This window comes from Apium graveolens, chromosome 4, assembly GCF_009905375.1.
Source record: "Apium graveolens cultivar Ventura chromosome 4, ASM990537v1, whole genome shotgun sequence".
NCBI lineage: Eukaryota > Viridiplantae > Streptophyta > Magnoliopsida > Apiales > Apiaceae > Apium > Apium graveolens.
In genome coordinates, this window is record NC_133650.1 from 7,247,267 (window position 1) to 7,261,026 (window position 13,760).

At 35.0% G+C, this 13,760-nt stretch overlaps 2 protein-coding genes across 2 annotated transcripts; one reads left to right on the top strand and one right to left on the bottom strand.

Annotated features, from left to right (window-relative positions):
• Positions 1-499: 499 nt before the first annotated feature.
• LOC141717623 (lysine-specific demethylase REF6) lies at positions 500-8,057 on the bottom strand. The gene is made up of 7 exons (XM_074519774.1): positions 6,797-8,057; positions 6,212-6,290; positions 5,835-5,902; positions 5,611-5,761; positions 4,415-5,097; positions 3,109-3,795; positions 500-2,578 (listed from the first exon to the last, which is right to left on the bottom strand). Exons 1-7 carry the CDS (start codon positions 7,671-7,673, stop codon positions 783-785), a joined length of 4,341 nt encoding a protein of 1,446 aa, XP_074375875.1. The 5' UTR covers positions 7,674-8,057; the 3' UTR covers positions 500-782.
• Positions 8,058-10,038: 1,981 nt separating this feature from the next.
• LOC141717624 (CBBY-like protein) lies at positions 10,039-13,444 on the top strand. Its single transcript, XM_074519775.1, has 8 exons — positions 10,039-10,515; positions 10,771-10,841; positions 10,959-11,117; positions 11,284-11,350; positions 11,733-11,828; positions 12,131-12,177; positions 12,464-12,544; positions 13,154-13,444. Exons 1-8 carry the CDS (start codon positions 10,195-10,197, stop codon positions 13,275-13,277), a joined length of 966 nt encoding a protein of 321 aa, XP_074375876.1. The 5' UTR covers positions 10,039-10,194; the 3' UTR covers positions 13,278-13,444.
• Positions 13,445-13,760: the final 316 nt, after the last annotated feature.

Sequence of the window (13,760 nt, forward strand, 5' to 3'; positions counted from 1 at the left end):
CTAGGCTCCCTTGTGCGCGAAATAGTTTCATTGATTTATCTTCTCCTCTGGGTTTTGTGTCGAAGACTCTTATGTTGGATATTTGATTTAATGAAAGTTTTCCTTTATTCAAAAAAAAAATTAAAGCTCATTTTTTGAAAAAATATTCAGTAAATATCGTCGTAAGTCTTTATTTATTTAACAGAAATAAAAATAATATTCTAAAATCCATGCATAAGAACTAATGAATAAATTTCATTATATTATATTCTAGATATATAATAAAAAGTTATAAAAGAAAATTTGAAAGTACTTTTTTGCTAATTAAAACTTGAAAAGTAAGAATATTCAAAACCTAAATATTAATTAGAAATAGGGGTATTTTTGTCCCTTAATTAAGTATGGGTATGGAGCAATAGATTGAGTGTGGGCACATATCATCTTCCTAAAAAAACCGATTATAATTATATATCAACGGGAATATAAAAAAATTGTAGGGAAAAAAAAAGAACCCTGCGACTAAACACATCTCAAATGAATAGCTAACACCAAATAATCCAACTTTTCATAGGTGTGTTATTTTCACTCAAATTGTGCTAAAAGAACACTACCCTGATTCAATACAACACGAAATTCTTAAAAAATCCCTTGTGCTGATAACTCTGTCTTAACATTTCTTTGTTTGATGATAAAATGTGCCCAATGAAGGCCTAGAGGAAAACATAATCAACTCTACTCCGAAAATAAATAACAAAGGGGATCTTAAAATTAGCAGCTATGTCAACTAAACATCTCCTTTAAATTTACTTGTTTGCCTTCTTTGTTGAGTGTCCAGTCTTTCGCTTGTGACGACTGAAATCTGACACAAACCTGAACGTTTGACCGCACCCATCCTCGCTGCAGATATATGGCCGAACACCGGTATGAACTCTGATGTGTTCTGTTCGCGCCCAAGCCCATTTGAATGTCATTTTGCAGCCTTTCCAGGGACATTTAAGAGGGCGGTCATCTATGTGGACTCGCCTATGCTGCACCAGATACTTGTGTGAAAAGAACTTCTTCCCGCATCCTTTTACGGGGCAGATGTTTCGTTTATGCTGCATTAATTCTTGCTTGGAGCTAAAACTCATGGTGCACCCATCAATCTCACATGCATACTCTGCTTCCTCGTCACTTGTGTTCTTGTTGCTACTGCTTGTGTTCTTGTTGCTACTGCCTGTGCTCTTGTTGCTATTGCCTCTGTTCTTGTTGCTATTGGCAGCTGAAGTTTTAATTTTTTGTACTTTCTTTCCTTCTGTATTGCTCGTTTGCTTTTTTGTGACAGATTTGGCTTCAACTACTTTGGCTCTATTCTCTGTAGGTGGCTTTGAGGTTCCTTCCGCATTGCTGGTGTGCTTCTTTGTGATAGATTTTGATTCAACTACTTTAGCTCTATTCTCTGTAGGTGGCTTTGAGGTACCTTCAGCATTGCTGTGCTTCTTTGTGATAGATTTTGCTTCAACTACTTTGGCTCTGTTCTCTGTAGGTGGCTTTGAGGTTCCTTCCGCAATGCTGGTGTGCTTCTTCGTGACAGATTTTGGTTCAACTAGTTTGGCTCTGTTGTCTGTAGGTGGCTTGGAGATTCCTTCTGTATTGCTCGTTCGCTTCTTTTTGACAGATTTTCCTACAACTACTTTGATTCTGTTCTCTGTAGGCGGCTTTGAGGTTCCTTTGGTATTGCTCATTCGCTTCTTCGTGACAGATTTAACTCCAACTATTTTTTCTCTACTCTCCGTAGGTGGCTGTGAGGTCCTTTTCCTTAATCTTGTGCTAGGTCCCCCTTCCAGCACATCTTCGATATGCGAGGTGGATTGTTTAGTTTCCTGGTCACCCTGGTCATGGCTATCCATGGGATGAGGAGTCTCTTTCATTTCCTTCTTTCTTTTATTTCTGAAATTTCTCTTATATTGTTGAATGACTTTCTTGTCAGATGCATCATCTAGAACTTTGGCTGCTTCTTCTATTTTAATAGACTTGGCTCTTGAGGCTGACCTAATTTCAGTGTTACTCTTTCTCTTTCTCTCAACCCTGCTACTTACAGAGGCTACGTCCATTTTGTTGTTTTTTGATGGTTTCTCAAGCTTCACACTAGACTTTGGATTCTCAGGTGCTGGTAAATCCAAAAAGCTTCTCTCCTTTTCTTGTTCATCATTTCTTCCAGCTAGCAAAGAATGAACTTGATTTGACATCCATACTTTCCCACACCACTTCCCAGCAACAACAATCTTTTTTTGTCTGCCTGACCCTTTCCCGTATACCTTCGTTTCTTCTGGATCCTTATCTGATGAACTGCACCCAAATGCACTATATATAACTGAATTGTATGGCATCTGCTGACTGTAAAGAGGAGAACGGCTCAGGTTGGCACTGTAATAGAGATTCATCTCCAATTTCACAGCCCAGTCTCCATTCCCATGAATAGACTCCTCGCTATGTAGAGCTGACTTTACCTTTTCCTTGTCATCTTCAGTGGCCGCTCTGAATGTGATGTCACTACAAATATGATCTGATCCCAGTTCATCTGCCATCAGTTTTGCTTCAGCCTGGAACTTGGGATAATCTGCACATGTTTTACCCAGTGCATTAATAAATAAATTAAGAAAAAAAATAGCAGTAGTAACACCACTGTAATCTATTTTGCAAAGTAAGCTAACTAAATTAATATACCTCTCAAAAGTGAATTAGTTAATGATTTCCTATTAACTAGCTTTTGTGCTTGCATAAGGGCTTAAATGTATACCATGGGGTGATGATCAGTGGTTTGAACTCCAGTCAAAAGATTAATATGAGTGCCCTATTCAATAATTTTAAAATAAATTTATTGCTGCCAAGAGCAAATTACTACAAGACACAATAAGACTGAAATTTTGCTTCCTGCAAATGATTATGCCCTATCCTGAACAGTAATGCTTATCTGATTTGCTTCCCTAAATAAAAATTACTTATTTATAAATGCTAGGGGACTAAGCATAAGGAAAGTTTCATTTTATTATAATGTAATAGAGTGGAGGAAGAATGGGAAAACCATTGGACAAGTTATACATGTTTACAGTATGATAGTTGCTGCTGACAGGCTTCTTAGTCACGCACCTGGATGACAAAGGAGCAACAAATGCGCTCCGCCAACTGAACGCAGCTGTTGCTCGACTTCCACAGCATGCTGAAGACAGAAGATATGCAATCTAGAAGAGTCCTCATCAGCTCTTGAAGCAAATGACATAGTTCTGTTGTCAATTGGTCGTGAAGCACTACCAACAGATCGTTCAGGAGTATGTGCAGAGTGGAAGGACCTGCCTTTCAAACTGTCTGCCATTAATGAAGTACTCTTGGTTTGAAACTCAAAAGAGCAATCAGTAGTTTGGTCGTATCCATCTTCAAGATCAGCTCTTGCAAGCCCATGCTCCTCGTAAGGATCAATAATTTGAATGGGATCTCCTTCCTCACAAGAACGCAATGGGTAAGAAATAATCTGACCACTTGATTCACTACAATGATTACGAGATGGTGATTCACTATCATCACTATCAAATCTAGTTACAGCAGAAAAGTTACTGGTATCAGTTTTCTTGGCATTCGGAGAAGCTTCACTTTGATCTTCTTCAGAATCAGAAGAATCGCCATATGTTAAAGCTAAAAGACCCAAGGAAGAATTGTCAATGTGTGTTTGAGCATAGGAATTCATTAGTCTTCTTGCATCAGTTGATTCTGTATAACCTTGTTCAACAGATTCTCTAGGTACTTCAACCAAACTATTACGAGTTTTCTTTGTCATCCATCCTGTGTACAAAATGATTGAAGGTCAAATCCATTAATCATAACTGGATAAACTAAAGATTGCCTAAAATATAGACAAAAGGAATCTGTTTCATGTATCCATATTGCTAGATCAAGAGTATCAGTCTTCTTTTATTTATAGAAAATATCCTGATTGAATACTATATGTTAAAAATTCCACGCCAGTCCACATAGAGGTGGACATAAAAATATACACAAGTTAGATTGCATGTGGAAAACCATCATGACCTGTTTGGGAACTTGGAATTCATTTGAGATAATGAATTTGGTCAATGACATGTTTGGATAATCAAAATAATATGGATTTCATTTGAAATCCAACACATTAAAATAGATATTAGTATAAATATGAGAATTTGAAATGATAATCCATGTCATTTGAAATGAATAACATGTTCCCAAACACAGTGTCAAGGTGTTCTGAAATAAAAACCACAAAAGTATCAATGATTTATTGGAATTGTACTGGATGCAAACGGAATATTACAGGCCATAAACTTGTACAAGTGTTTGATAATAAAAATACATAAAAAAGGCATAATACTAGTGTAAGATCAAGTTATTTGTATATGAGTCGGAATAAATTGTAAGAAGTTATTACCTAAACCAGTACTCAGTTCAGCAGTTTCTGCATTACCACCGGAAAGCGTTAGGCACTCACTATTTACTTTAGAGCCATTGTCCCACTCAGTAAAATTGCTACAATTAGCTGACATGAGGTAACGAGCAGCCACTTCTGTAGGTTTTACAATTGCAACACAGGCAAAGCATAAAATTCCACAAGTGACACAAGAGAAGAGTCCTTTGTTTGGCAGTTGGTCACATTGAGCACGTCTTTCACCTTCAGTGTCTGTTTTCTCATTCTCATATGGTGATGCACATGATTCACCGTTGCTTCCACCAAACAAAGGAAGCCTACTGCCACCACTCGATTTAGGGAACTTGCCTTTCATTGAATAAGGCCCCTTGGACCGCATCTTTCTGTCTAGCTTTACGTCATTAAGAATCTTCAACTTACCATTTGTACTACCACTACATAACCCCAAGGACATATCCGAATTGGCTTTGAATAGATATCCAGTACGTGATTTAGTTTGAATGGAATTGTTTATGGAATCTCGAGGAAGAAGTACAATTGGAGATCCTTTCCCAAGAGTATTTAGCAGCTCAATGTTCTGTATTACATCCTGCAGAAATAACTCCTTCACCAAGGTTTCCCCTTCACCCTTCTTCTTGTCCTTTAATCTAGAACTCCGTGGCTCAGGAACTGTGGTCATGGGTACTCTGGGAAGAAGAAATATCAAGGTAAAACTTGGCAGCTGGTATGACATTTTTAGCAAAAAAGAAATGCTGGAAAGACATGAAAAGATGCATATGCAGACTTGACAATAGTTGACATTAGCTGACATATTACTATGTTAGATGGCTAAACCTTTCCTTGCTCAACTAATATAAGGGTCCATAGTAATAAAATTCTTCGAATTAAATTATATCCATGTTATTACACAAAACCTTTGGAAGAAAAAGATGGCTCAAGTACAAAAATCTCATTTTGTTATTTGTTACTTTGTACCTCCATTATTATAACTCATGTTCAAACTTAAACCCCAATTGGCTGAAATACGAATAATGGGCAATGTAAAAGTAAAAATAAATAAATAACACCTATTAAAGGAGATAAATTCATATCCGATATATAATCTACAAATTGAAGTTGAAACTAGACTAATTTGACAAAGCATAATAATGTACAAAGTGTACTACATTTAAATCCCAAGACAGTAATATAATTACCACCTTGAAGATAATGACAGTGCAAGTTCATATAGCAATTGGAAGTGGGAGACCATGGGTGGAGAATTTATTGAAGCCCGACGAATTGCAGCGTCTCTAGCAAGTATAACCCATTCGGGAGTAGCAATATTAGCAGCCTCTCCACAATTGAACCCTGTGAAGCATAATCAACTGTCACTAGATATTTATAACATAATAAGGTAGATTCAAGTGTAAAGAAGTCTTACCATGACTAAATCCCGAGTGATAAGCTCTTGGAAAAGTTACTACAAATTCTCCAGCATTCTGTACCAATCTAATTAAAAAAAGTTCACAGGTAAAATAAAGATGTGCATAAGTCAGAAGAATTCACTATAAAAATGAACTACACTCCTGCAAAGAACATATTATATATATATACATATCTATATATATCACAAGATGCATTCCAAAATGAAATGTTGGGTAAGAAACTGTCTTGGAATTCATTGTCTCGTTTTTCCTTTATCCTTCACATTTTTTAGAAGCAAATTTTACCTGCTCTGTTCTGAGGAAAAAAACAAGTTTAACAGAAAGCTAGTGAAGAACAAACAAAAGCAGTACGTCAAGGGAATGGATATATTACCTGCAACATGGAACCCCGGCATTTACAAGTACTTCTGGAGACATGACGGTGGTCTTCTCACCAAGAGTAGCAAAAGTAACTGAAATGATGTATATCATATCACAAGTAATTAACATGTGTTGCACCAGGAATCAATCTAGCGATAATGTACAACATTTATCTAAGTTAACAAGAAGACTCGGACTGTGAAGCTTCAAGGACTAATCAAGCGTCCTAAAAGATTAGCTCTTGCGTCTAATGCCCAGGCCTACATTTTAAATCAAATTTTAGTTACAAGCAAAGACTCCGTACAATTCTAAGATAACTGATATATGTCAGTACTACATGCCTAGAGTCCAATATATTACCATTAACACTTTTCCCGATGCTTATCATATGAACCCCTGTGGCCTTAATCATAGAGTGTTTACTGTATAAACAAGTGCCTTTTAATTTCAACAAGTCTGAAATGCGGTGAATATAATGACAGCAGAGCATAGACAATAAACTATGGCAATTCACGCATTACAACGAATAAGAAAATAATAGCTCAAATCAGAAGAATTTAACAGCAGTTTAACTTTACTTAAAAGTCTATACACTTACCAATGGGATTAATCTCTCCTCCGTACCCATGCACCTTAATCACATCCTCAAAAGCAACAGCAGCTTCCCTTGGCACCCCGTACCACGTCTTCCCGGCTCCCATATGCATATAATTCAAGCTATGCAAATCATGATCTTCCACATGCCAAGCAAACCAACTAAACAACATAGCCAAATAAATCATAGGCGACGTAACACCAGGTATCTCCTCCTTCATAAACTTCAACAACGAACCATCCGACCTCGACACTCCCCTCATATTCCACGCAGTTTCCCCCACAGTCAAACCCTCACCCGACCCTGAACCCGACCCCCTCCCACCCTTCTTCCCACTCAACGGCACAAAAGCCGATCCAGGCATATCATTCGCATACTCAACCGAAAAGGGCTTATCCAAAGTAGCCTTCCAATACAATGTCTCAATTTCCAAAGACGATAACGCCTTTTTAGACACTTTCTTCAAATACCCTTTCTCAAAATTCTTAGCTTTCGCCTCGAATTCCTCAACAGTATAACTCTCACCACTCTGCCACACAGGCTTCTTAACAGGCCTATGTTTCCTAGGACAAAACCCAACCTGTTGTTGTCTAGTAGTAAATGTAGCATTCGAATTATTCGACCTAGCTAAAAGACTATTATTTAGATTAAAAATTGTATCTTTCTTAGAGGGCTGTGAAACAGGGGGAATAATTTTGCATATACCATATTTAGAAGCTTGTTTCTCAATCTTATGAATATAAGCAATTGGATCTTGAAACTCAATTAGGGTTGGATGATATTCAGGAGCTAAAGGTAGGGTTTTTAACCAAGAAAATACCTCTATTGAATTCTTGTGTGTCTTTGTCTCTGCTTTTCTCACTCTTGCTGATGATGCCATTGCTAAAAAGATCACATATGTGTGAGATCTGTTTGAGGGTTAATTAGAGTGACATTGTTTGGGGGTTTTGAGAGAGAGAGAGATGGGAGAGAGAGATGGGAGAGAGAGAGAGAGAGATGGGAGAGAGAGTTTTGAGACAGAGATGAGAGAGAGAGAGAGAGAGAGAGAGATGGGATATAAAATGTAGTTGTTTATAAACAGGGGGCGAGAGAGTATTATAATTTTGAGATGGCCCTGTTTTTGTTAATTTTAGACAGAGGAATTGAGGTGTTCTTGGGGGCAGAGGAGTGAGTTTGTTTCAGTGGGCTTGGAGAAAATTTTGTGAGGCATGCGTTTCGTGGGTTTGCAGTTTTTGGTTCCGGTTTTGCCCTAAAGTTTTCGACAGTCGTAAAATTCGGAAATCGGGTTATATTTAGTTATTTCAGATTATAATCTTCGTAATCGATCAATTCTTCAAGTATATATTTTTGTTATCTGGATATTCGGTCAAATATTCGCTTAAATCTTCGGTTGATCTCTGATTTTCGACTCGACGGAGACAATCGATTTATAGAGCAAGGAGTTTTTGGTAAGTTTTGTATGTCTGAGGATGAGGATAGTAATGAATAGTGTGCACTGACAGTTGGAAAGTTGTGTGTGTTTTAACGGATATAGCATCTGTTCTTTAGAAATTTTGCACTGTTTATTCAAGAGGGCCCGTTTGGCACGCTACTTATAAACCACTTATGGCTTATAAGCCCTTAACAGCTTATCGACGAGTGTTTGTCGACCCAACTTATAAGCTGAATTTACAACTTATAAGCTGATAAGTTGAAAGTTGGCAGTGACATACTTTTTTCCAACTTATTTTCATTTTTTCACTTTTTTCTAAAGTTTTGATTTTAAAATATAAATTTTTAAATATTTTCTAATTTAAGATTCATGAACTAAGATAATTATATTTAATAATTATTTGTTTTAATTCATTTAAGTAAAAAAAATTCTGACTTATAAGTAAATTTATCCAAACACTTATAGAACTTATAAGTATTTATCAACTTATCACTTATTTCGCACTTAATCATTTTAAGTCATAAGTTACTTATTTTAAGATTTCCCAAACGGGCACTATTGACTATTGTTAACGGTTTTGCAGATTTATCTTATTGTATTTTATTGTATTTTCTATTTGACTATTGTTAACTAAAAAAGTTCAAATCTTAAGTTTGAGAAGTTAATATACCATTTCGATTATATCATTTGAAATGCATTATTTTAAGAATAATATTTAAGACCTTTAAATTATTCTCGAATGACAACTGTCATATTTTAATTTGTGAGACGTATATTTATACATACAGACTCTTGTCATTTTGATAAAATATATCATATCAAATTATGACAACTAAGCATTCACTGCTAGTTTCGGGAAAAGTTTTAAAAAAAATAGCATTTTCAGTATAACTTTTTATTTCCAAATATAAATACTTTATTTGTTACTTTTGATTTATGAATAAAGATGTAAATTTGCTTGATATTTAAAATATATATATATATATGGGTTAGGTTTTATGAAGTCTCCGATTTCATTGGAGTCCTTAGAGTTCATATATGTTCTGCAAGTAAAATATAGCTTAAATTGTTGTAAAACGTATTATTTTTCGAATGATATTCTACAAATATCACAATTTTATTGAAAATCTTGCAAATTGCATATATTTTACAAGTAGAACGTTGCAAAATATATTATTCTACAAAACATGCTTAATTTGGAGAACATTTCATGTTGCAGAACATACATATTATACTTGTAAATATATGAGATTTGCATGATTTTATTAAAGTAATGATATTTGTGAAACATGTTTTGCAAGATAACATATTTTAGAATATACTTTATTTGCAGAATATAGATGAACTACAAAAACTTCAATTAAAAGGTCAACTCCGTAGAATTTTCCTCATATATAGCTCTTTGGTCTCTCCAAACAAAATCAAAATTGAAAATTTACATGCCAATATAACTATTTCCTCACTTTATATAAATCCACCATTTCTGAGCAATATAACTATTTCCTCACTTTATATAAATCCACCATTTCTGAGAATTGAATGTTGAAATGATTAACATCTCTATCATCACAGGTACTTAATTCGATTCTAGTTCGTTTCCAGAAAACAAGCTATAAGACATATTTGTAAAAAAAAACCACTATTTAATGGGCTTTCTGGCCCAATTCAAAACTGTTCTAAACAAGCCCATAACTACAACTTATTTGGATCTTTTTAACGGGCCTCTTTTAAAGTCCTTCTAAATTCAGACAACCCGACCCGGAAAACATCATAAATCCTTACAAGTTCTGTTGTGGCTGTCTTTGTGTAATGATAAGTCTCTCTATCTATCTCATCATACAAAAGGCCATTAATTTTTCTTACATTTTTATACACACACATAATCAATCTCACACAAACACACAATCTTACTTCAAAATGGCACCTCAAAATTAACTTCTAAACCTTAAAAAAAACACACACACACATAATGACTTCACTTATCATATCTCCTTGTTCTTCATCACTCACTGTGATTTCCCGCGCAAAAAGTAGTGATGTTTTATGCAAATTCAAAGCTCAAACCAAGATTTTAAGTGCTTGTTTTGTAAAGGGTACTCGAAAAATAAGTTTAAAAAGTAGTGAAAGATGTATTTTTTACAAGAGTAGTGTGAGAAATGGAGTAATGTGCTTAGCTGCAGCTGCAGATGCTTCTGTGCTTCCTGCAGCTCTTTTATTTGATTGTGATGGTGTTCTTGTCGATACCGAAAAAGACGGGCATCGCATTTCTTTTAATGATACTTTTGCTGAGGTGATCATTCGTTTTCTAGCTGTGTATATTTTTGTTTGTTCAATTTCTTGTTGTGGGTTATAATTTGATTAGGATTGAGGTTTTAGTTTGATTGTTGTGTTTTTTATCGAGTTTTAGCATGATTTTGGTGGTTGTAAATATAATTTTAGTTTTTAATTGTAAATTTGTCTTGGATGTTTGTGACTGCTATTCTTTAGTTTGTAAAAATGAGGTGCATTAGGAGGGGTAATGTTAGAATTTTTTTTGATTAAACAGATGGAATTGGGCGTTACATGGGATGTTGATTTGTATGGAGAGTTGCTCAAAATTGGCGGTGGTAAAGAAAGGTACAAAGTCTCTTGTTCTAGTGTGCATGATTTTTGGTAATTTGTTTGGTTTTGTTGGTTTTGAGTTTACTGAGAGATTGTTGAATTAGATTTGTTAGTGGCTGTTTTACAATTTAGGATGACGGCATATTTTAATAAGACAACATGGCCAGAAAAGGCCCCAAAAAGTGAAGAAGAACGGAAGGATTTCATTGCTTCACTTCACAAGCGAAAGACAGAGCTGTTTATGGTCCTCATTGAGAAGAAGTTGCTCCCTCTTCGGCCTGGTGTTGCAAAGTAAGCTACTGGATTATCTGCAATTTGATGTTACGTTAGCTGCATTCGAGCATAGTGATGGTTACATCTGATAACATTAAGTATTCAGTTTTTTAGTGGATGTTAAATTAAACATAAACATGAACTTGGGGAAGAGCTTTATTTGGCCGTAATGTATATTGTGCAGATTAATCGATCAGGCATTTGCGAAAGGAGTAAAAGTTGCTGTTTGCAGTACTTCTAATGAGAAGGCGGTATGCTTCATCAGGTTCTTAACTTTTGATGTATAATAGGTTTTGAAGTTCTCTAAAGGAAGTACATATACACTGATAATATACTTGAACAGAATATAAGAATTGGCATGATTTCATTATTGGAACCCATCCTCGAAACTGTACCTAAGTAATATTTAATTGTTGTTTTTCAGTACCTTACTGATATTATTATTGACTACACTGGCACAACAAAATATTTAAAAAGTTCTTTGTACTCCATATCCATCACCTATAATGATGATATGAACACAATGTGCATATTGTCATCTGCTTGAATTGCCAAAGTTATTATTAATCAAAATAATATAATATATCTGCATTCAGGTGGAGTGTGACTTATATTATCATATGGTTTTTACAGGTGTCTGCTATAGTTTCATTTCTCTTGGGGCCTGAGAGAGCGGAAAAAATCCAGATATTCGCTGGGGATGTGGTTCCTCGTAAAAAGCCTGATCCAGTATACTCCTTACCTTTGTAGATCGTTTATATGAATAGAATAGGCACTGATTTTCACAGTTACTTGCATCATCTCGTTATTTGCAATAACATACAATGTGTATTCATCCTCAATATAAATGTTTTGGAACATAATAATCAAAATAATTCCCTTTCTTTTGTTAGGCTAAAATTGTCCTAAAAATGGCAACTAGACTCGTCATTAGTAATTATTTAAACTAAATATGTCATCTCCAACTCATCTTAAACTGTAAACATAAACATATTGTGGAATGTTTAAACCTGTTCTATTTTTTCTGTCAGGCTATTTACATCTTAGCAGCCAGCACTCTTGAGGTTGAACCATCAAGGTACTCATTAATGCACCAAATATTGTACATTAGACTTAGGTTTAGTGATTGATGATGTACATATGAAGTTTGGATGCTGTGGCTTGAACCGCCAACTCTCGATGTTAAACTTAAAAGCCAAAAGTGGTTTCAAACGTGGTTTAAATATAATTTTATAAGCCACTGGTTGCTTGCGTAAAAAATATTTCTATATTCGTTCCGATACACACAGTTCTTGAATCCTGTTCTTGAGTGTGTGTATATGTCAAAGATATATCTACTAATATTGTTTTTCACAAATTTTCAGCTGTGTTGTTGTTGAAGATAGTGCCATTGGTCTTGCAGCTGCCAAAGCCGCTGGAATGAAGTGTATTGTAACAAAGAGCGGGTGAGTGCTCTTTTTATATAAATTTTCTGGAATAATTTTGTAACAAAGAGTGGGTGAGTTTAACCTGAGTATCTATGTAAAGCCAAGTTTAACTTGCTAGGCTTTATTCAAATATCTACTTTGCAGAGACTTGACTTATATTCCAGGGATCTTGGATATACATTTTCTCATAAAAGGAGTACCATAAATCAATGTCTTACATCTTTAAATGAAAAGAATTGCAGCCTGCTGCTTAATTGTACAATTACTAATCCAGCGATTTTCTCTTATAAAATGTCTGCATGCCTGGAAGTGTACATAATTGTTATTGTTTAGCCTAAATACTGGGTCAATTCATTTTCAAAAGCAATGCATAAAGCACATCGATGAGTTTTTGAAAATTATCACCGGATATCCTTCTGTTTGGAACAATGCATAATTTGTTCAAAAGCTCTGTGAGTTAGTATATTGGTGCATTAAAATGTTTTTTGAAACTTTTCACCAATGTATCCCTTCTGCAGTGAAATTATTAATACTCGCACCATGTTGGCACTGGTGTATGAATTTTTGGCTTGTAAACTTGTACGTAAACTTTGTGATTACTGTATAAGTGTTATTCTTTGGTTGCAGTTACACAGCAGACGAGGACTTTTTAAATGCGGATGCAGTTTTCGATTGCATTGGGGATCCTCCAGAAGAAAGGTTCGACCTGGCATTCTGTGAGAGCCTCCTTGAGAAGCAGTATGTTAATTAGCTTGTAAATTATTGTATCATTTACCCAAGTCAGTTTCACTTGTATCATATACAATACTCAGTTTTATAATTTAGTTGTTTTTGACTCTACCATCCAACATGTATCAAAGAAAGAGACATGGGTTGAACAATTTTATACCATCTTTTAAGAATTAATTGGTATGCCTAGTCTGAATTCCTGTATAGTTGATAATTCCTGTTCTGTGCATGGTTCGGAATTAATCCCTCTGTTTTTTTTAAATGTCGTTTGACTTTTTTGCACATAATTTTAAGTACTTTGACCGCATATATAAAATAATGATTTTTGAAATTTTCTTTTTATAAATTAAAGTTTTAGTTATATATTTCTATTCACAAAAAAAAAATTAATTATTATTCTAAGTATGTGGTCAAAGAACTTAGAAGTGTGTGCATAAAAGTCAAACGTCATATAGAAAACGGAGGAAGTACTTGGTATCACATTCACTCTACAACAACAATGTTG